Below are 20,345 nucleotides of genomic sequence, written 5' to 3'. Positions count from 1 at the left end.
TTCTTGTATGATATCTGGCGTTGCATCTTCATATAAGTGCATTGCATGAACTTGATTTTCAAAATCTAAGCCTTTTTTCTTTATGTGGTTCAACTGTCTCCAAAGTTGAGTTGAGGGAATCCATCATCATAAACGTCGTACCTCTTATACATGACCTTTTTGTCTTTTTTCCCCAGTCTATTTCCCACCCAACCTCGACTCCACCTTCTCCCTCTCCTGCGCCTTTACCGCAGCAATTTCCTCCCTGGTAGCATTAGACCGTACATGCACCTGGTTAAACGGATTCTCCTCGCTCTTCTCAAACTCCTTTCTGCAAAGCTCGATGCGCTGCTGTCGCCGCAGGCCCGGATTCTCCTCCTCAATCTCAGGCAGTCGCCGCTCCTCAAACGCCGCATAGGCAGCCTTGAACCGTCGCTCCGGGTGCCGATCAATCTTGCCGCTGTCCTTCTCCGTCAAAGACAGCGCATCCAAGGCATTGTCGATACCCGTAGCGCTGAGCGAAGACCCCTTCTTGCCCGCAGGACTATCGTCCAGCTGCCCAAGATCCAATCCCCGTGTTTTCTTCTGTGCAGACTTGGCGCCGCCGCCTTTGGGTTTCGAGGGCTGCGATGCTTCTTCGGCGGCGAGTTGCGCGTCTCGCTCGGCCTTCTTGCGCGCTGCTTCGGCTTTCTTGGCTTCGGAGTCGTCTCTGTTATGGACAGATTAGTTTCAGCCGTTGACCATACATATATAGCTCAGCTCATGCTCGCTCACTTCTTGGCGTTGCTCTTCGATCCCTTCGCCCATTGCTTCTCCTCCTCTGCGCTGCGCTTGGAGTCCTCCGCAGCCTTTTTACCGGCAGCCGCTTCGGCTTTCTAGCGAATTGTTAGCATTCTTGTCATCTAGGGACCATGCCCAGTCGTCTCAAGGACTGGCAATCATGGCGGGGGCGGGGTTGCTAGCATACGCGAGCGTTGCCGGCGGCTTTCTTGGTGTTTTCACCGGCGGCTTTCTTGCCTCCCATTTTTTGGTGGTGTATGTGCTTGATAGGATGTGCTGTACAGGTACCGGAGAAAGCGGGAAGTGGGAAGAACAGGGAAAAAGTGAGTTGAGTGTTGATTTGATAGATCAGTCCATCCGTAAGGCGATTGTGCCGAATCCGAGGGAGGCGGTGGGAGAGGTGACTAAGCAGGTAAACTGTGAGACGAGTTCACTAGTCCTATTCCGTCTATTCCTCGATACCATGACATTTGGTGCCTTGGGTTCCTCAGGCCTTAATCCGGCTCCCTTACCATTTGTCATCCACCCCAGCTTCCCTCGATCATCCAGCTCAGTCCCTCCTTCTCTTTCTCCTGACCTCGACACGATCATTATGGCTTTGATATAGCTCACTGTCTGGATTTTCTTTTGGAGCGTCTTCCTTATCTGAGTTCTTTGTGCACATCCCAAAGATCCCGAGTTCATCTTGATATGAGCTGATCGCACCCTCGCTATGGCTCTACTCTTCCGCAGTCTGCAGACTCTGTGCTTCCTGCTCCTCATCAGTCTGGTCGCTGCCGAACACACTTCCAACTGGGCAGTGCTCGTTTCCACCTCGCGCTTCTGGTTCAACTACCGCCACCTCGCCAATGTCCTCTCCCTCTACCGAACCGTCAAGCGTCTCGGGATCCCCGACTCGCAAATCATTCTCATGCTCCCCGATGACATGGCCTGCAACCCTCGCAATGCCTTCCCCGGTACCGTCTACAGTAACGCGGACCGCGCAGTCGATCTTTACGGCGACAACATCGAGGTGGACTACAGGGGCTACGAGGTGACGGTGGAGAACTTCATCCGGCTGTTAACCGATCGCCTCGACGCGGATGTGCCGCGCAGCAAGCGGCTCGGATCGGATGCCGGCAGCAACGTTTTGGTGTACATGACCGGACATGGAGGAGACCAGTTCCTCAAGTTCCAGGACTCCGAGGAAATCGGGGCATGGGATCTGGCCGACGCGTTTGGTCAGATGTGGGAGAAGAAACGCTACCATGAACTGCTGTTTATGATCGATACTTGCCAGGCCAATACGATGTACACGCACTTCTACTCGCCGAACATCGTCGCCACCGGCTCCAGTGAGCTCGACCAGTCCTCCTACTCCCACCACGCGGACAACGACGTGGGCGTTGCCGTGATTGATCGCTGGACTTATTACGTGCTGGAATTCCTGGAGACACAGGTGACCAGCGCCAACTCGAAGCTGAACCTGGGAGATCTATTTGACTCGTACGATGAATCGAAGATCCATTCGCAGCCCGGTGTCCGGTGGGACTTGTTTCCAGGTGGCGAGCCAGAAGGCCGTCTGCGGACCGTGGTGGATTTCTTTGGAAATGTGCAAAACGTTGAGGTGGAGAATTCCAATTCGACCGAGCCCGGGTCTCTCAAGGAAGATCTTGCGGAGATTGCACGGCTCGTGGAGAAATGGCGCCAGCGCGATGAAGAATATTCGGCCATTCTCTCATCCCATAATAATACCGAGGCGTCCTCGCTGCATCTGACCGCGAAGAAGACGGTTGGGTCCACCAAGATGACCGATGACAACAGCTGGGGCAAACGGCTGGTCGGTCTTTCGGTGGTGGGGGCCTGCACCGCTGTCTGGGTGGCGGGATCCATCTTGGGACGCAAGGTCTAATCCTTGAGCGGGTCTTTCTGATATCTTTATTGTCATGTTTCTGGAGCTCAGTTTGGTTTACCCCAGTCTGGGAGTATATAGCATGCGAACATGGTGCCCGGCGTTAGTCTTGAATACCAGTTTTTTTTTCATACCATTCCATCGCACTTGCATATTGCATCTTGTCTGATACCCCGACATACAGCCTTATCATAAAGCTATATCGTGTTGCGGTTCAGATGGCTCATCTCCTGGCTGAACAATCAACGTCGTCAAACACTAGTAATACCAGCCAATGTAAAGTGGACTGTATCTGTAAACAACCAAAATAAGAATGAACATCCGATCAATAACAAGACGTCTCCCCCAAGCATTGCCGTAAGTGGTTGTGAGGAAGGTTGAGCTTTGGGAAGTCCCGTAGGGTGGAAGTATATATTCCGAGACGTCAGGTATCATGATCACACGAATCGACTCAACGAATGAGGAAAAAGCAAATACAAAAGTGCAAAATACAAAATACAAAATACAAAATACAGAATGCAAAATATTTACAGACAAATCATTATAACATCAAGCATGTCCTTGTTCGAGAATAACTAGTGTTTGTGTACCCCCGTCGTAACTATACCCGCAAGGAGAATAAGCAACGACATTCAACAAGGAGAATTTTTGAGCAATTGAGTTACGGGGAGGAAATTAAAGCCCGGCCCGCTGCATTCGAATCCGACGAATTGAAAGTGAGCCGAGCACACATTTCTCGATCTTGTCTTGGTGATGCAGAGAATGGAATGATGGTGATCGGATGTTGGCACGTGCCCCTACAGCCCCCGAGACGCGACGCGCTTCTCAGGAACCACCAACTAACTTCTGCACTCACTCACTTCCACCACCTCCAGCGTCACCTCCATGGTCGTGCTCGTTCAACGGCCATGTATCTCCCTCGGCAGCTGATCTCGCATCTCTACCTCCAGCTCCTCCGATCCCACCACCCGCTCTCCCCGCCGGTCCTAATTCTCGTGGCCCTCGAGCCGGACGCGCTATGCGCCTGCCGGATCCTCACCGCGCTCCTGAAACGCGACTATATTCCGCACAAGATCCAGCCAGTGGCGGGATATGGTGACCTAGCGCGCGCGGGCGAGGACCTGGTCCAGCCCATGCAGACCACCAACGGCGGCAGCGGTGGAGTCGTGGTTTGTCTGGGAGTAGGCGGGCTGGTTGATCTGGGAGAGAGCTTGGGCCTGCTGAGCTCGGAGGATGAGTCGGAGGATATGGGCGGCGTGGAAATCTGGGTGTTTGACGCGCGAAGGCCGTGGAACCTGGGGAATGTGTTTGGGGGTCAGTCTGTTGCGGGTCAGCCCATGGCGGATATTGATGCCAATGCGCGTCGGAGAGGGCGCGGGGTTGATAATGGGCGGATTACTGCCGCGTACTCGTCCAGGAAGGGGGGTATTGTTGTTTATGATGATGGTGACATTGAGGAGATGAGTCGTGAACGAGAGGCATACCACGCGTTATTGGAGATGCCCGAGGTGGATGAGGACGATGACGACGCGAGCGGCGGGGATACGGACGACGAAGACACGGAGCCTGGGTCTAAGAAACGCAAGTCTTGGTCTGGGCGTGAGGATGAGGACGAGTCAGAGGAGGACGATGATGGGCCTCCTCGGCAGCGGAGACGCAGCAATTCGGTATGGATACTACTTGCAATGGGACTGGAGCCGGACTAACATGCACCAAAAGGATGACTCGATTATCGACTCATCTCCCAGTCGTCGCAGGAGACATGGTCACAATTCCTCAAATTCATCCCGCTCGGTGACGCCTACAACAGATTCCCCGTCGCCAGCAGAACCAAAGCAGCCTTCCGCGCGAACATTGAAGCGGCGGCTGATTCATCTTAAACGCAAGCATGACACCGTTTTGCAAAGCTACTACGCGTCCGGCACCTCATATTCGGAACCAATTTCCTCACTAGTCTACTCTCTGGCGTCAGAACTCGGCCGTGAGGACAATGACCTACTCTGGCTCGCCATTGTCGGCGTGTCCAGTTTGGAGCTGAGTGGCCGTACTATGACCGGCGTGGGCATCTCGAACAGTTCAGAATCAGGAGGGTCGGCAGGCTGGGGTGGGCAACGGGGTGAACACATCCGTCAGATCTTTCGAGATGAAGTCCATCGGCTCAACCCGCCTGATCCCTTTGAACGAGATCGAGATATCAGAGGAGAAATCAACGGTGTGATCCCGACTACGGCTCGATCTCCCACCGACACATCCATCCGCCTGTCGCCCGAACCACGCTTCCTGCTAGTCCGACACTGGTCACTTTATGAAAGCATGCTGCACAGTCCCTATCTCGCCCCCAGGCTGCATGTATGGACGGAAAATGGCCGCAAACGACTGCATAAGCTTTTGGCCAAAATGGGCATCAGTCTTACACAGTGCCACCAGTACTATACACACATGGACATGGAGTTGAAGCGCGCTTTGCGCGGCCGTCTCCTGAAGTATGCACCTATGTACGGCCTGGACGGTCTCGTGCCGTCAGAACCATCCGGATACGCCAGTTCTCGGGAAGGCTGGGGATTTGTGAGATGCTGGGGCTGGAAGGCATGTCTCTCTGCTACGGATGTGGGGGTCATCATCGGTGCAATGCTCGAAGTCGGACCGCAAGAAGCCTCCGCGGCGTGGGATGCCAAACGTCTACCGCGTGCACGGGGCACGGACGATGATATTGAGAATGGCGGTGGTTCCTCCGAATCGGACTTGGCCAGCCTTCTGCCCCGATTCTGGAGTGCCTATGATGCGCTCTCGCTCACATCGGAGTCGCCGACGCTTCTCTTGGAGTCCTTGCCTCTCGCTCAACACCTGCACCGTGCCATCCTCCGCACGGGCACTTCCTTGCTCTCCAAACATCAAATCCGGCACCTTCGCGCATTTCGCATTGCGGTCGTCAAAGATGGACCCGACGTCAAGCTTTTTACGAACCCCGGCGCCCTTACGAAACTGGCGCTATGGGTTGCAGAAGCCATCCGAGTCCAAGAGCGCGAACGAGGCGACACTGTGAAGATTGGCCGGAAAAAGGCTGCAGGGACTCCTCTTGTTCTTGCTGGCCTTGACGAAGACCGAGATCTGTACGTGGTTGTGGGAACCGGTGGTGGCGGCGGAGTGGTCGACTTTGCAGCGTTGTCCAAACGACAGGAAGAACGTCGCAAGAAGAAGGAAGCAAGGGAGAAGAAGCAGAAGGAGCGCGCAGAGCGACGAGCCCAACGGGCTGCTGAACGCGAGAACGAAGATGGTGAAGATGACGAAGAAGAATCGGACGAATCAGAGTCATCCTCAGGATCGGAGTCTGATGAGGAGGGGGACACGAAGGACAGCAAGCGGTTGCTCCGCAATCGATTCGGCATTGCCTTCCAAGAGGTGGTCCAAGAAACGAATGCGCGGGTGCGCATCGACAGCTTCGAGCACTGCGTCGTCGAGGTGCAAAAGGACGATCTCGGCGGGTTCCTTGAAGCATTGAGTTTCCGCAGCGTGGTGGGCTGATGATTGCTTCCGGCATACTATTCACGCAGTCTACGACCGCCAACTTGCACGCACTGTTTACACGCCTCGGACGAGAAAGGATATGATATTTGCGAAGGGAGGGAAACTGGGCGCAGGTGGGAACGAATGAATGGGGGAGTATATCCATGGATGTATAATGACCTTTTATGGGCATTTTCACAGCAGTCTGTTCGGCTGCTCCGGCGTTGGGTGTTTGCTTCTGTCTGTCATGTAGGGCAATCCATACCTGAATCTATATTTTCACCTACTATGTACTATGTACTGTGTAACCACCGGTGGGGGGTTCCGACGTGGGGTGAGTATACTTCGGCATCTCTCCGCATGCTCCCCGCACTATTTATTATCCCCCACATCTTTTATAAACCAAACTTCTCTTCATCTTCACCAACAACATCCCAACCCCCCCTGTTTGACAGACAAAATAATGGCCCAGCCAACCGACTACCCCGTCATCCCCCGGGAAGCCACTCTCGCCCAACTCCCATTGGAGTATGCCTCCGACGCGCAAGACCAAATCGCCCAAATTCTCGCAACGACGCCCATCAACCGCCTCGTCGTCCTAGACGACGACCCAACCGGCACACAAACCTGCCACGACATCAACGTTTTAACAGTATGGGATACCGCAACCCTCGAAGCAGAGTTCAACCGCACCTCCTCCCGCGGCTTCTTCATCCTCACCAACTCGCGCGCCCTCCCACCCTCCCACGCCGAGGAGCTGCTCCGCACAATCTGCGCAAACGTATTGGCCGCCGCGGAGAAAACCAACACCAAAGTTGACATCGTCCTCCGTGGCGATAGCACTCTGCGCGGACATTTCCCGCTCGAACCGGATGTCGCGCAGTCCGTCTTCGGGCCTGCGGATGCGCTTGTTCTAGCGCCGTTCTTCTTCCAGGGTGGAAGGTTTACCATCAATGATGTGCACTATGTTGCGGAGGGGGCGGATCTCGTTCCGGCGGGGAAGACGCAGTTCGCGCGTGATGCTTCCTTCGGATATAGAAGTTCTAGTCTGAGGGACTACGTCCTTGAAAAAGCGCCGGGACGGTTCGTGCCCGAGCAGCTGCTCTCGGTAACGATTGATGATATTCGAACTGGTGGGCCCGACGCTGTCTGTGAGAAGCTTCTTAATGCCCCAGCTGGGGGCGTGGTTATTGTTAATGCGGCGGCGGAGAGTGATATGCATGTTTTTGTTGCGGGATTGTTACTGGGTAAGCACCAAGTACCTTCTTCATCTTCATCTGCTGCTGCAATATACCCTTATGACACATACTAATGAACACCATACCGTCCAGCCGAAGCGAAAGGAAAGCATTTCCTCTACCGCACAGGCGCAGCCTTCGTCTCAACGTGCCTGGGGATACGCTCCAAAGCACCCATCTCCGCCGCCGAGCTGCACCTCCCCTCCCCGCGCCAAACAGGCGGACTCATCGTCGCAGGCTCCTACGTGCCCAAGACAACCGCACAACTCAAAGTCCTGACAGAGCGGCGCGGCCCAGACGGTACTGATGAGCTGGCTATCATCGAGATGAAGGTGACCGAGCTGATTGCGGGACCGGAGAGCGCCGCAAAGGTTGTTGAGCAGGTTGTGCGGGAGACAGAGTCTTATTTGGTCAAGGGGAGGGATACACTCGTCATGACGAGTCGGGACCTTGTTACCGGTGGTGACGAGGTTGAGTCGTTGAGGATTGGAGCCGTTGTTGCGGAGGCGTTGGTGAGCATTTTGCAGCGGGTTGAGGTAAGGCCGAGGTATATTATTGCTAAGGTATGTGTTGATGTTTTTTTTTTTCTGCATCTGTTTTCTTTTTCCGTTTGTTTCAGCGGGACATGATGGCTGATATCACGTAAAAGGGTGGCATCACCTCCTCCGACGCAGCAACCAAGGGACTGAATGTCAAGCGCGCTTCGGTCGTCGGCCAGGCGGCGCCGGGGGTGCCGCTTTGGCGATGTGATGAGCCTAGCTCGAGACATCGTGGTGTGCCTTTTGTTGTATTTCCAGGGAATGTGGGTGGGGAGGAGACGCTGTGTGAGCTGGTGGAGGCGTGGAGTTAGACGGTGTTTACTGGTATGGATGTATAGAACAGTTGAAGAAGAGAGCAATAGAGCTGATATTTAGAGCTAAAAGGGTGGTTGTCTATTAGAGGTATCATGCCATTCATGTCTTGAGGTATGCCGATGTGTACATAAACATTTGGCCGTATCAATTGGATTGTTTTTGTCATCGGCTGTCAAGAAATGCAGAGCATGAAAAGAACCAGCGCATCTTCATCATCTTCATCCCCACCAGAAACTCACACTAACCCCGGCCCTCAACCCGCGCACATAGTGCCACCATCCCACGGGGATATACAAGCACTCACCCTCATGGAGGACCGTCTCGACATACTCCGCCTCCATGAATCCGGGCCACATGTCATCCCATTGCTCGTACTCGGCCGGTGACAGTTCAATGGCAGCGAGGTCCACCTTGGAGGTATTGGACATGTCGATGAGTTTATGGGTGACCTCCGCCTCCTCCTGCTCGTCGTCTGCCCTTTTGTCTTTCGTTTTCGCGGATACATCGGACGATGCAACCAATTCCTGGCCGCGGGGATGGATCTGGTGCGCTGGTGTGTGTGGTGAATAGAGACGGATGTACTTGCTCCCTACCACCTGGACGAGAATGTTGTGGTATGGGTCGTGGTGCAGTGGGGAGATAGTCCATGACGGACCGATCCAGGTGTTGATTATAGGATCACTGGGGAGAGCCATCATCTCGTGCGAGGTTGCTTCGTCTGAGACGTTGTCTGTCTCTCCCTTGACACTAGATGACGACTCGTCCTGAGAAGATTTTGACTTGGAAGTCTTGGACGTTGCCTCTTTGCGCTCCTTGAGCTTGCTCAGGTAAACCGGGGTTCCCGGTTCCGCGGCGGGAGGATCAATGTAACAGTAGTCCGGGATACTGAGATCCTTTCGCAGGGCCGGGATCTGAGCAAGAAGATCATGCTGAGCCATGTACCCAGTCTGGACCTCATCCTCTTCAGCACCAGTGGTCTTTTGGTTCGCATGGCCGAGATCTAGCCCGCCCTGCCAGATATATGTATCTGCAAACTCCTTGAACGGCATGATCTTCTGCCCCCATTCCTCATCGGTATACGACCGTCCCACTTCAACGGGAACGAGTCTGCGGCCTCCGAACGTGCGGTCCCACCAGTAGTCGCGCGAGGCCCACGGCCGGGTCGACAGGGCGGGCCAGTGGTCCACTGCGCCCGTAATGACCAGCGGGGTGCGAGTATCGTGGATATGGTGCTCAATGGAGTCGAAGGATGGTGCCGAGACGCGCGCGATGGGATGTTCCAGACGAGGCTCGGGGACGGCAGTGGGCGGGAAGAGGGGGAGGCGAGTATTTCCTGCGCTTGGATAGGGGTTGCTGCACGTCGTCGTTGTCCGTGTCGTGGTATTCATGATCTTCGTCTGTTGCCGCCTGCAGCGCGGAGAGCAGGGACTCGATGAGCTTCTCGCGACGCGGGGCGCCGGTCATGATGAGGGCCCTGTCGAGGGCGTGGATGGCCTCGGTGAGCCAGCCCGCGTGCGGACTGATCTTGGTCTTTGGGTCTGCATTATTGTTGAGCTGCTTGAGGAGGTCGTGGGGGTCGGGTTGTGGGCTGTGGTCGAGTCGCGCGAGGTTGCAGTGGCGGATGATCGCGAAGCAGACTTTCACGATGGACGCGTCTGTGTACAGCCTGCGCCAGCGGAGGTGCACATCTTTGAAGGGGAAGACGTGTAGTTTGGTGTTGGCGAGCTCAAGAGCTTTTTCGGGGTCGGAGAAGAGAAGGTGGGGGGAGTCGGGGAGACATTGCCGGATCAGGTCATCGGAGGATGAGGTGATGGCGGAGAATGCGTGGCGGATGGCGGCGTTGAGGCTCATCATAATAACAGGAAAGGTGAAGAAGCGACGGAGGGCATGAGGATTGGGTTTAGGAAGAAGAAGTGAAATGACGGAGGATGTGTGTGCTTCATAGTCGATATCCAAGGAAGGCACTCAGGCCAAACACAGCGAGACAGGCGACTAGGCCAATTCCTCATGGGGTATTATTATTGTAAATACTATACAAGAGCTAATATACAAACTTATCTCATACATCCATTTACGCTAGAAACTCCATCACTAGCTTCGGGATGCGACTAACGCCCTCGCCTCTCATGGCGCTGACCGGCACCGCATGAAGTGATTCCTTCCACCCATCGGCATGTCCTGACGGATGTTCTGCCAGTCCCTTCTCAACCGCGGTGAGGTACTCCTGGAGGTCCTTGTACCGGTCTTGCGTGTTCTCTAAGTCGGCTTTGGTGGCCACCACGAACCAGGGTTTTTTGTGGATGGGCGGTAATGTGAGACGAGGCAAAGAGCCATCCTTCCGGACGGTGGTAGGTGTTTCGGCTGGCAGTTCACTTCGACGACGACCTCGTGAGGGATCAAGCTCCGGAAGACCAGAACCAGAGGTATCCCACTCAATCACGCCTCCGTCTTCACTTTCATCGACCGGCTCGGCCTCATCCAAGCGTCCATACTCGCCGAGTTCACGCCATAGCTTCTGCAGACCTTGTATAGGGTCCCCAGCGCTCAGATCAACCACGAAAGCTAAGATTCCAGCCCGTTCGATGTGTCGGAGGAACCCTAGACCCAGCCCGCGGTCGAGATGAGCGTCTTCCACCAAGCCCGGAATGTCTGCGATAGTGAAGTGCGTGCGCGGGATCTTCCCCTTCGACTCAACCAGTGGCCGACCTTTGTAGTCATCAACAATCACCGTCCCGATTTGGGGGGAGAGGGTAGTGAACTCCCAGTTCCCGATACGCGTTCGACTGTTGGTCAACGAGCGGAGGAGCGTGCTCTTGCCCGCATTGGGTTTCCCGACCAACCCAATATCCGCCAAGATCTTGAGCTCAAAGTCCAGCTCTAACCGCATGCCGCCTTCACCACGGGCTGCAAATTCCGGGCGACCCATGTTCCTAGTGACGAAGTGTGGGTTGCCCATTCCGCCCGCGCCACCTGCTGCTAGCAGCAATGGCTTGTCCATTGGTTGTGATAGGTCCAGGAAGATGGGCGCTTGCGGCTCCATCGCCGCGATATGCTGCCTCCGCGGCCTTGATCGAGGGAATTTCACCGTCAAGAAATTCGACGGGTTGGCCCCGGGATACAACACCCAGCGGTCGTGGCGAACAGGAGTGAACATCTCCGTCGTCTCTTCTTCATTTTCAGCCTCTTGCTGACGCAGAAGTCTCTCGCTCTTCAAACGAGCTAGTTCATTTGCGACAGGATCGTCGCGGTCGACTTCGCGCACGACGGTACCGACCGGAACCTGGATCAACACATCGTTGCCACGTTTGCCGCCTTTGCTTTTCCCCTGTCCGTTTCTGCCGCGGCTGGCTCTGATCACGCCTCTGCGTGCCAGCTTGTGTAGACTGGTCAATCCCTCTACCGTTTGGATGTAAATGCTTCCTCCGCTGCCGCCATCGCCACCGTTCGGAGGTCCCTCTTCGATGAACTTTTCTCGCAGAAATGAGACACATCCATGACCGCCGGACCCGGCGTGGACAGTCACACGGCACTTGTCTTGAAAGATAAAGCGCGAATAGTCGTCGGGGGGTGGGTTCAAATGCGGTAAGTCAGCGGCATTGGTGCTCTGCCATCGTCCGCGTGCGATGAAGGGGATGGAGGCGGTGGGAACTCTGCATCTGCATTTGGGCAGAGTGAGAAGTAACCGTGAATGGGCCATGCTCAGCAGGTCGAAGTGCTGGGTGAGTTTGCGTCGCCAAGGGATATCTGAGGGTCACGTGGCGATAAGTCTGATCCTCAAGTGGTAAAGATAAGGCTTTATCTCATTGTGTCCGGAAGTATACAAAGTGTGTGATCGAGAAAAGGAGGGGGACCATCTTAGTCTCGATGCAGATGTTAAAGTTTGCTGGACGGTAAGCTGCAAGTGGTTGCGAGTGTTGGAAACTAGGATCGAAGGAGTACTTTTGATCTATAAGAAATCACATCCTGGGTCCCTGCATTGTAAGTGTCTCGGCGTGCATTCAATTGCCGACTACAGATCGACTATTTTCAAGCTGGTAAATCCTTGTTCGGATGCCCCGAGGCACACTTCACAGTGATAGGGGTCATAGGGGCTCGGGGCTCCCGTCGAAAGCCCACAATAGGGTTTCAGCACCCCAGACAGATGTGCCTGCAGGACGATCAATGGTTGCAGATGACGGGCAGACACATGATGGACATGCATGCAATGCCGTCAGCCGAATCTATGTAAATGGTACTTTCCCCCGAGTGTTTGGTCTTGCGTATTTGGAATCATGCTGGGATAGGCTATAGTCAGAGGTCTCCGGGATTGAGAGATCATTGACGTGCAAGTGAGCGCGGCTACAGTAAATGATCAGTGCATCATTCTGCTTGGAAGAAAGACACCCACAATAACAATGAGTGTTATCAAATGTATTCGTTACTTTTTTTGAAGATTTGAAGCACCATTTCATGAGAATAAAGTGTGCCCGATTTATTGGATGGTCCTTCTAGAATCGTGGTTATGTTTATTGTAGACCTCTACCTCAGTATCTTTTATCTAGCGCAAAACTATCGATGCCATTGTATAGAATGCCATCATATGTGACGGACGATGGCTGCAGGAGAGAGGTGCTGCGGAATAGTGTATCTATCACTCACTTGGTGCTTCATCCCCAGTCACGCCAGTCCCCGCGTATGTTACAAAGTACTAGGTACGGTACCTTTTTACATGTTCTAAATCCTGTCGTACAATAGTACCACATGCTGTCCACAGGAGTACCGTGCATGGAATCCTTCATCTGAACCGAACCAATCCCATGGGATACGTAGCGCGACACTAATATGAGTGGTGGGGTACAATTCCAGCAATGGCGCTCGAGGCACAAGGGATGCGATCGGTCAGACAAAGAACCAGAACCAGATCGTCCTTCGCTGGCGTAGGAGGCGCCAGGCGAGAAGCGGGCCCAATTCCATGTGGAACAAAAGAAGCCGACAAAAAGGAAAAGGAAAAGAATCAGGGGAAGAAATTCACATGACCGACATCCGATTCAATAGCGCGAAAATCGGTACAGGGATTCAAAATTGTGACAGGGACTTTTGCCTGCCATTCCCCGTCGCGGCGCCGGACACAGCGTCCCGGTGCTCTGTGTGATGGTAACTAGCGCCACCTAAGTGGAACCGCGATTCCGGTTAGATGAACAAGAAAGTGGAAAAGGAAGGCAGTCAGTCCAAGTGGATCCGTGGAAGGAAAACTAAGTACCGACAGTACCATGGGCGTACTTGTGCTTCCGTCTTCCCCGGAAACTGGCTGGTTAGGGCTCTGATTGGAGCGCGGATGTTCAGTCTAGCGGCCGCCACCGTCAACCAGGGCAGGGCCACTTTTTCATCCTTCGCTTCGCTGAGTGGCCAGTGAGCTTCACAGCTTTCGGTTGACTTGAGGCGATCGGCAAGAATTGTACTGCCATGAACTACTTTGTCCTGCGTACTTTGTATGCATCAAGTACGTTTGCTCAAGAAAAGTACGTGTACGTTCTTCTGGTCCGACCCCACATGCATGTTGGTCCAGCGGCGCAGAACTACTGTAGGTGTCAGAAATCTTCCACGAAGCCTAGATCGCAGGCCTAGATCGGGAATATCTGGTGGGGTGGGGGAAGAGTAGCGCGACGACCTGTCAATTCCCAAACAAGACTGACAGATTGGTTTGCCCGGGGGCCAGTGTGAATGATGCCGGATGCCGAGCAAGGTGATACAGCTCACTATCACAGTGGCACAATGCCTATACGGGACTGCGCTCAAACCTTCACGCAAAATGTCTTGCTCCGGGCGGCCCACAGGCATACATACCCGACGATTAACTTCGACGGCTAATCCGACCCGGGCGCGGGAAGTTACGCACTGGAAGAAGGCCCGAGTACCTGCGTCGACGACTCTGCCAGATCGAGAATCCGATCGTGATGGAAGGGCCAGAGAGGATCTGCATTTTGTAGACGACTCGCTCGGACCCAAGAGTAAGGATTAAACCCTTGTTTTTCTCCACTTTTCCGCCATCTTATCACCACTGCGGGAATGTGGGAGCGCAAAAGTGACTGATCACAACGGACGGCGCATTCCTATGTGACGGGAGATGGTTTCCGCGCTGTCTCCTAGACTTGCCCTCTTTGCGCGATTCTAGACGTCACGAAAAGCACCCCAGGCTGTATGTAGGTACAATGCGAGTGTCAGAACCCGGCAATACGGGACGACAGGCGTGGTGTCGATCAGGCTTGAGTTTGTCTTGTCTGTATGGAGCGTCTTGCCGATCGAGGGATCTAGCCAAGATGCATATTCTCGGCTCTGTCCGATCGAGTTCGTCCACTGTGGCGGCATTTTCCAGGAATGGTGGGATAGCTCTTTAGGCATTGAGTTCACGGATCTAAGCGAAAGGTAAACTGCTTAGCCGAGTAGACATACCAGGTGCTCGGGAAGGGGAGCGAGTTCACATCCTGCGAACAGATCCCATCGCGGAATGAAAGGGGTGTTCAAGAATGCCCGGCAACGGTGCAACTTGATGCTGCAGTTTTGAGTTTAGGCGAATACCCCGATCAGGCGAACGGTCCATCGGGGAAGGCCGAGGAGCGAAGCTTTCGAGATCTGCGATGTCGAGGTGAGGGGTATTTACGAGACTTTGAATCCTTGAAACTTGAGTTGTTCACCGTCTTTTGTTGCCCGATGACGGGAGGACAGTAGTTGTCGACTGGGACTACATACGCAGGCCTAGGTGCACGCACAATGACTGGCCGTCGCTACCGGCGGTGCAGATGGAAATTCCGAATCCACGGGGAAGTGCAGATGGTCCAATGATCCTTCGAGGTTATAGTTGTAGTCGAGCATCGCCTGCAGCCAAGTAATTCACCGCTCAGTGGCAGCAATTTGCCGGTTTGTCTTCTCCACTCGAACTGCAACGAGAGGACATCCCACTGGTCGTATGTTGCTGGCAGTCAGGAAGCGACCAGAGCCAGCATGGGGTCATTTGACTGTCTGCAGGCTGAATATCAAGCTCACGCAGATGATCGACGATACTGATGTGTCCGTATCCGCTCACTGGCGCCGTCGGGCGCATATACACATCTCTTTCCGCGCAGTCCGAATGGCTATCTCGTCAGACACGAAGGTTGATAGGCACTACTGTACAGGACGGCGCCACCCGAGTCGCCCGCGTGACAAGATTTTGAAGAGCGGGAATGGAAGAACGGCTCGCATCACCGCCAGTCATTGTTTCTGTTCGGTGTTGGGCTGCTTATGGTTGTTGTCCTCGAGCCCTTTCCCCCCAATTATGTAGTTCAGTCCGGTGCATGGCGTTTGTTTTCTATGCACGCAATGCATGGAAGGATTTGTCAACCATGTTTCCGGAATGTTTGCGACTGTGTGGATTCATGACGTCGACCTATGAGGGTAATTAGGGTCTCACCGGCTTTTCGAAACTCCCTAGGAAGCAAACTCCGGGCCCCTTTACATTGAAATTGTATTGGTATACTTAGTACTGTACAAGGCTATGATACAATAATGACCCACTTGCCAAAGTTTCTCCCTCCCAATTTCCTGGGTCTCTGCCGCGTTTGGTCCTTTGCGCTGGGTCGGCACTAGGGTTACCGACATTTCGGTGAATTCTATGGCAGTTCTGTCGGGGGATAGCCATTCATGTTGCAAGCCCGCGCCACATTCAGGATCATCAACTGCAAATTTGATTGTCGCCTCTGAAAAGGGGTTAATGAAGAGGGGGTTTGGGCGATCATCGTAGGCCGTTGGTGACTGGACAAGGCTCGGAGTGTCGGTGAATTTGCTGTCTCTCATCCTTGCGCTACATTTCTGTAGACAACCGCCAGTTCCGACCTTGACAGGACGATCATCGCTATCTGCTTCCTCCCTGGTAGCCCACCCTTTCGCGTACGTATTACAGAAAAGCGCAGCGCAGCCATTAAGCGCACACGCGAGGTACTGTATAGAGCCAGCCACTGGCCATCGGGTGGAAGTAGTAGGCTCCATATCCGACCCACTTCTTTGGAACACGATGATCACGCTGACAGAAAGTTGAGAGTATTTAGTCGCGTTGCATTGACCGTTTTTGGATCCCTGTTGTAATGTTGGCCACCCCGATTCACCGCATCTTGGACATCGCCAATGCGAAACAAGTGCCATTGTTTCCGGTTGATTATTGCCTTGGTGCCGACAATCCCGCCCGTGATTTGTTAACCAATCATGAGCTTACCGGCAGCCAGCCTTTTGACTCCCTCTCCCGTCTTCCGCGGGTGGCTCCCAACCATCGCGCGGGACAGAACCCGGCGGATTTTCCAGAATTCCCTAGTTAGTGGCGGGGCAGATCATGGATCGGGGGCTGCGGTAGTCTGATGACGATGAAAGAAGGCTCTTAATTTTTTTTTTTTTTTCTCCGGGGGGTTTAAATTAAGGAGAAGCCATGCGAGATCTATCATCCTACTGAATCACACTAGAACCAGACCACTGGAAAGAAAAGGACCAGCGCCGATCATCTTAAACTAAGACGGATGATTTAGCGCGCTGGGAAACCGCCTCCTGCTGTTCCCCGAGGGCCCGGTGCTAAGGATCCATCACTTGTCCACTAGACAAAATAGGGCAGGTATCGACCCCTTCCTTTCTGACCGGATCTGTGGGGCCGGTTGAATACCAAAGTATCTGACGGTTTGACTATGATGTATGTATTCGCCTTCAGCAACAATATTATAATATGCGGCCAGGTCGTGAACGCGGTCAGCAGCTGGGCAGCGATTCCACAGCCGCCGACTGGCTGGAAGACCGCCGTGGGATTCCCCGTGTGAACAGATGACGGAGATCAACTTCGATTTCTCGTTTTCCATTGGTCCCACTGGTCCTTGCCTCCAGGGTGTTTCTTCCGCCCCCTTTGGGCTTTGGGCGGTGTTTGAATTGGATAGCCCCGATCTGTGCTTTGCCTGGAATTATGATTACCGTACGAAAAGTAAATTCAATCAAAAAAATAATAAATCAATTATTTTTCCTCAGAGGTGGGTCTGGCTATTATTCTATTATCCCAATCCAACAATTTTGCTCTGCATCCTGCGGCGCCTGTACAGCTGTGACCAAAATATTCATGGGGGTTTGACGTTTGGGCTCTGTGGCGCGATCTCATCGAGCTTGACTTTATAGATGGAACCTATCCACCGTAGAACACCCGGCTGGGATTTTCATATAATAACCTTCCCTTCCCCCCCGGACCGGTTGGAATGAACTCCCTTTCTTCTTTGTGATCTGCTCATCGCAATTTATTATTAATCTGTGTCCTGCTTTGAACCTCCCACGCTCTTCCCCAAGATTCTTCATAGATCCCTTCTCCATTCTTCCCTCGCCCTTCCTTCAAACTTCCGAGGGGCCCGTCTCCTTGATTTGCCTCTAGAAACTTCCGAGGTCATTATTGTGTCAAGGTCCTCCCTTGCTGGTGTCTCATTTATCGCCCCGATAGGGTTCAACCGCAGGGGGAGCAATGCTGAAGCCCTAAACGCCAACAAAGAGGCTCCTTGCTCCGATATACCGCCAGCCTCCACACCAATTGCATTCTCTCCCTTCCAAGCCCTGTCCCATTAACCTGGGGAAACTGTCAGAAAACAAAAGCACGGCCTTTCGTACTTTTTTTTCTTCTTGTCACACCTACCTGGAGACGCGGGGCCTGCGATTTTTTTTTTGGGTTTCTCCCTCTTTGCTTGTTTTTGCACACAAAATGTTCCAACGGCCGTCCTGTTTACAGGGACGGAGGCAGCGCAATGGCGCTGGCGAGGACTGGTCTGCATTTCCTGTCCGGCAATTGTTCGTTTTAGGTAAGTCCAGTACTTTTGCAACGCGATCCAAATATGCGAACAATAACCCCGGATTTTGGGGACTTTGCAACAGCAACTATGACGATGGATACTAACTATGCTTTCCAGCGCTCTGCCGCATTTGCGAGCCCATCGCATTCATGTCGATTTTCCCCTACGTCTATCGCATGGTCGAGTCATTCCATGTTACGGATAACGACGGCAAGATTGCTCTGTATGCCGGCATGATCACCTCGTCCTTCACCTTTGCCGAGTTCTCGGCTGGCATGTTCTGGGGTCGTATGAGCGATCGCATCGGCCGCAAGCCCGTTCTGATTATGGGCTTGGTGGGCACGGCCATCAGCATGGTGGTGTTCGGATTCGCGCCAAACCTGGCAACAGCCATGATTGCGCGCGCTCTGGGTGGCCTGTTGAACGGGAACATCGGCGTGCTGCAGACGACCGTAGCAGAGATCGTGACCGTCAAGGAGCACCAGCCGCGAGCTTACTCGATCATGCCCTTTGTGTGGTGCTTGGGCTCCATCATTGGGCCGGCTCTGGGCGGTGTTTTGGCGCAACCGTGCGAGAACTACCCGTCGTTCTTTGCGCGCAACACGCTGTTCGACCGGTTCCCCTTCCTGCTGCCCAATCTGGTGTGCATCACTGTGTTGGTGTGTGGCGTCGTGGTCGGCTTCCTGTTTCTGGAAGAGACGCACCCGGAGAAAAAGCACCGTCGTGACCCCGGTCTTGAGCTCGGGCACTGGCTTGTCAGCCAATGCTGTGGCTCGCGGGTGCAACTTCCCGACGATTCCGACGTGAGCGCGGAGGAAGCTAAATATTTCGTGTATGGTGACGTGCCACCAGACTATGAATGCGCCGAATCAACGCCACGCATGAGCTCCGTGGCGGACCGCCCTGCAGATGCCGATCTGGAAGGGCAGAAGCGTCCTGCACCTAAGGCATTTACCCGACAAGTTATCTTGACCATTGTGGCTTACGGGATTCTTGCATAGTTAGTTAGCCCTAACGCCGCCTCAAGAGAGAGTAATGCTGACAAGAAACCCTGCCTGCAGCCATAGCGTGTCATTTGACCAGCTAATGCCGGTCTTCCTGAGCACTCCCAAATCAGAGGCCACGGTGGTCCTGCCTCTCAAGTTCACTGGTGGCCTTGGCCTAATGACCAAGACCATTGGGCTTATGCTTGCCGTCCAGGGTGTGTACTCGATGATTGCCCAGCTCTGGCTGTTCCCATTCGTGGTCAAACACTTTGGCACCCTTCGGACCTTCCGCTTCGTGCTGATGATCTGGCCGCCACTTTACATGGCCGTGCCGTACCTCATCCTGCTACCAACCAAGCTGCAAATGCCCGCGGCGTACGTGGCATTGATCAGCAAGATCACCTTCCATGTCATCGCCTTCCCCGCAACCGCCATTATGCTGGCCAACTCTGCTCCGACTTCGAAAGTGCTGGGCTCCATCAACGGTGCCGCGGCCTCCGTCGCTAGCCTCGCCCGGGCCTTTGGTCCCACGATCACCGGCCTTTTGCACTCCAAGGGTCTCGATAGCGGATACTCCGTGCTCGCCTGGTGGGCATGCGGCCTCGTCTGCTTGATCGGCGCCATTGAGAGCTTCTGGATGGAGGAGCCACCGATGCCGGATCGGTTCAAGCAGTCCGAAGTCAACGAATCTGAGATGAAGCAAGACGCTCTTTCCGATTTCACCCCCCGAAACTCCACTACCTTGCCGGAGGAGGAGCACCGGCTCCTCTCTCTGCGCTCCAGCATTGACCACGACTTTGACGCCTCGTCTCTGGACTTGACCGCCGTTGAGAAATTCACTCGGTCCGAAACCGATCCCTCAGCGACTCGTGTCTAGATCCATATCTTTCTCTTTTTTTCCGGAGTCCTTCCGCGCAGGACATATTCATTTCTGGCGCTGTTGCGTACCATCATCTTAACATGGGAATGATTTGCTTTTCACATTCTCACTGACATACCAAAATCTGTTTTTTCTTTCCCTTTCTTCTTGATGAATGATTTCTTTTCTTCTCGAGACCGGGCTACGGCGCAACTGATATAGATGGATGCATCTGCAAAAGGCATGACATTCGGGTCTCTCTTTTCTTTTTTTCTCTCTTTTTTTTTCCGGAGCATGGACTGGTTATACACCCTTGACGATACTTATGTGCATCTGGGAGGCTTTTTGTGATTTTCCGCGTTGTTGTTATACAATCAAGCATTTGCTACATGTCTCCGACATTTAGGCACCTCATTTCTGGCTATTTATATTCCGTCTGACA

General features: G+C 53.7%; 8 protein-coding genes across 8 annotated transcripts; 5 read left to right on the top strand and 3 right to left on the bottom strand.

Moving 5' to 3' along the window:
• Window positions 1-177: 177 nt before the first annotated feature.
• On the bottom strand, window positions 178-1,003 carry PFLUO_LOCUS1127 (uncharacterized protein; the record flags this gene model as incomplete). The annotated part of the gene is made up of 3 exons (XM_073778137.1): window positions 178-688; window positions 754-854; window positions 947-1,003. The coding sequence occupies 3 exons, from the start codon at window positions 1,001-1,003 to the stop codon at window positions 178-180; spliced, it is 669 nt and encodes a 222-aa protein (XP_073635221.1).
• Window positions 1,004-1,471: 468 nt separating this feature from the next.
• PFLUO_LOCUS1126 (glycosylphosphatidylinositol anchor biosynthesis) lies at window positions 1,472-2,650 on the top strand (the record flags this gene model as incomplete). The annotated part of the gene is made up of 1 exon (XM_073778136.1): window positions 1,472-2,650. The coding sequence occupies one exon, from the start codon at window positions 1,472-1,474 to the stop codon at window positions 2,648-2,650; it is 1,179 nt and encodes a 392-aa protein (XP_073635220.1).
• A 908-nt stretch (window positions 2,651-3,558) lies between these two features.
• On the top strand, window positions 3,559-6,172 carry PFLUO_LOCUS1125 (DNA replication initiation factor cdc45; the record flags this gene model as incomplete). Its single annotated transcript, XM_073778135.1, has 2 exons — window positions 3,559-4,317; window positions 4,370-6,172. The coding sequence occupies 2 exons, from the start codon at window positions 3,559-3,561 to the stop codon at window positions 6,170-6,172; spliced, it is 2,562 nt and encodes an 853-aa protein (XP_073635219.1).
• A 445-nt stretch (window positions 6,173-6,617) lies between these two features.
• Window positions 6,618-8,242, top strand: PFLUO_LOCUS1124 (uncharacterized protein; the record flags this gene model as incomplete). Its single annotated transcript, XM_073778133.1, has 3 exons — window positions 6,618-7,401; window positions 7,486-7,928; window positions 8,042-8,242. The coding sequence occupies 3 exons, from the start codon at window positions 6,618-6,620 to the stop codon at window positions 8,240-8,242; spliced, it is 1,428 nt and encodes a 475-aa protein (XP_073635218.1).
• A 222-nt stretch (window positions 8,243-8,464) lies between these two features.
• PFLUO_LOCUS1123 (uncharacterized protein) lies at window positions 8,465-10,100 on the bottom strand (the record flags this gene model as incomplete). The annotated part of the gene is made up of 2 exons (XM_073778132.1): window positions 8,465-9,535; window positions 9,606-10,100. The coding sequence occupies 2 exons, from the start codon at window positions 10,098-10,100 to the stop codon at window positions 8,465-8,467; spliced, it is 1,566 nt and encodes a 521-aa protein (XP_073635217.1).
• A 217-nt stretch (window positions 10,101-10,317) lies between these two features.
• On the bottom strand, window positions 10,318-11,943 carry PFLUO_LOCUS1122 (GTPase of the mitochondrial inner membrane that associates with the large ribosomal subunit; the record flags this gene model as incomplete). The annotated part of the gene is made up of 1 exon (XM_073778131.1): window positions 10,318-11,943. One exon carries the CDS (start codon window positions 11,941-11,943, stop codon window positions 10,318-10,320), a length of 1,626 nt encoding a protein of 541 aa, XP_073635216.1.
• Window positions 11,944-17,970: 6,027 nt separating this feature from the next.
• On the top strand, window positions 17,971-19,059 carry PFLUO_LOCUS1121 (uncharacterized protein; the record flags this gene model as incomplete). The annotated part of the gene is made up of 2 exons (XM_073778130.1): window positions 17,971-18,067; window positions 18,176-19,059. 2 exons carry the CDS (start codon window positions 17,971-17,973, stop codon window positions 19,057-19,059), a joined length of 981 nt encoding a protein of 326 aa, XP_073635215.1.
• Window positions 19,060-19,144: 85 nt separating this feature from the next.
• Window positions 19,145-19,921, top strand: PFLUO_LOCUS1120 (uncharacterized protein; the record flags this gene model as incomplete). Its single annotated transcript, XM_073778129.1, has 1 exon — window positions 19,145-19,921. The coding sequence occupies one exon, from the start codon at window positions 19,145-19,147 to the stop codon at window positions 19,919-19,921; it is 777 nt and encodes a 258-aa protein (XP_073635214.1).
• Window positions 19,922-20,345: the final 424 nt, after the last annotated feature.

The sequence above is a fragment of the Penicillium psychrofluorescens genome (assembly GCF_964197705.1).
Source record: "Penicillium psychrofluorescens genome assembly, chromosome: 1".
Taxonomy (NCBI): domain Eukaryota; kingdom Fungi; phylum Ascomycota; class Eurotiomycetes; order Eurotiales; family Aspergillaceae; genus Penicillium; species Penicillium psychrofluorescens.
The sequence above is the reverse complement of the archived record's forward strand: the minus strand, read 5'-3'. Positions and strand labels throughout refer to the sequence as shown.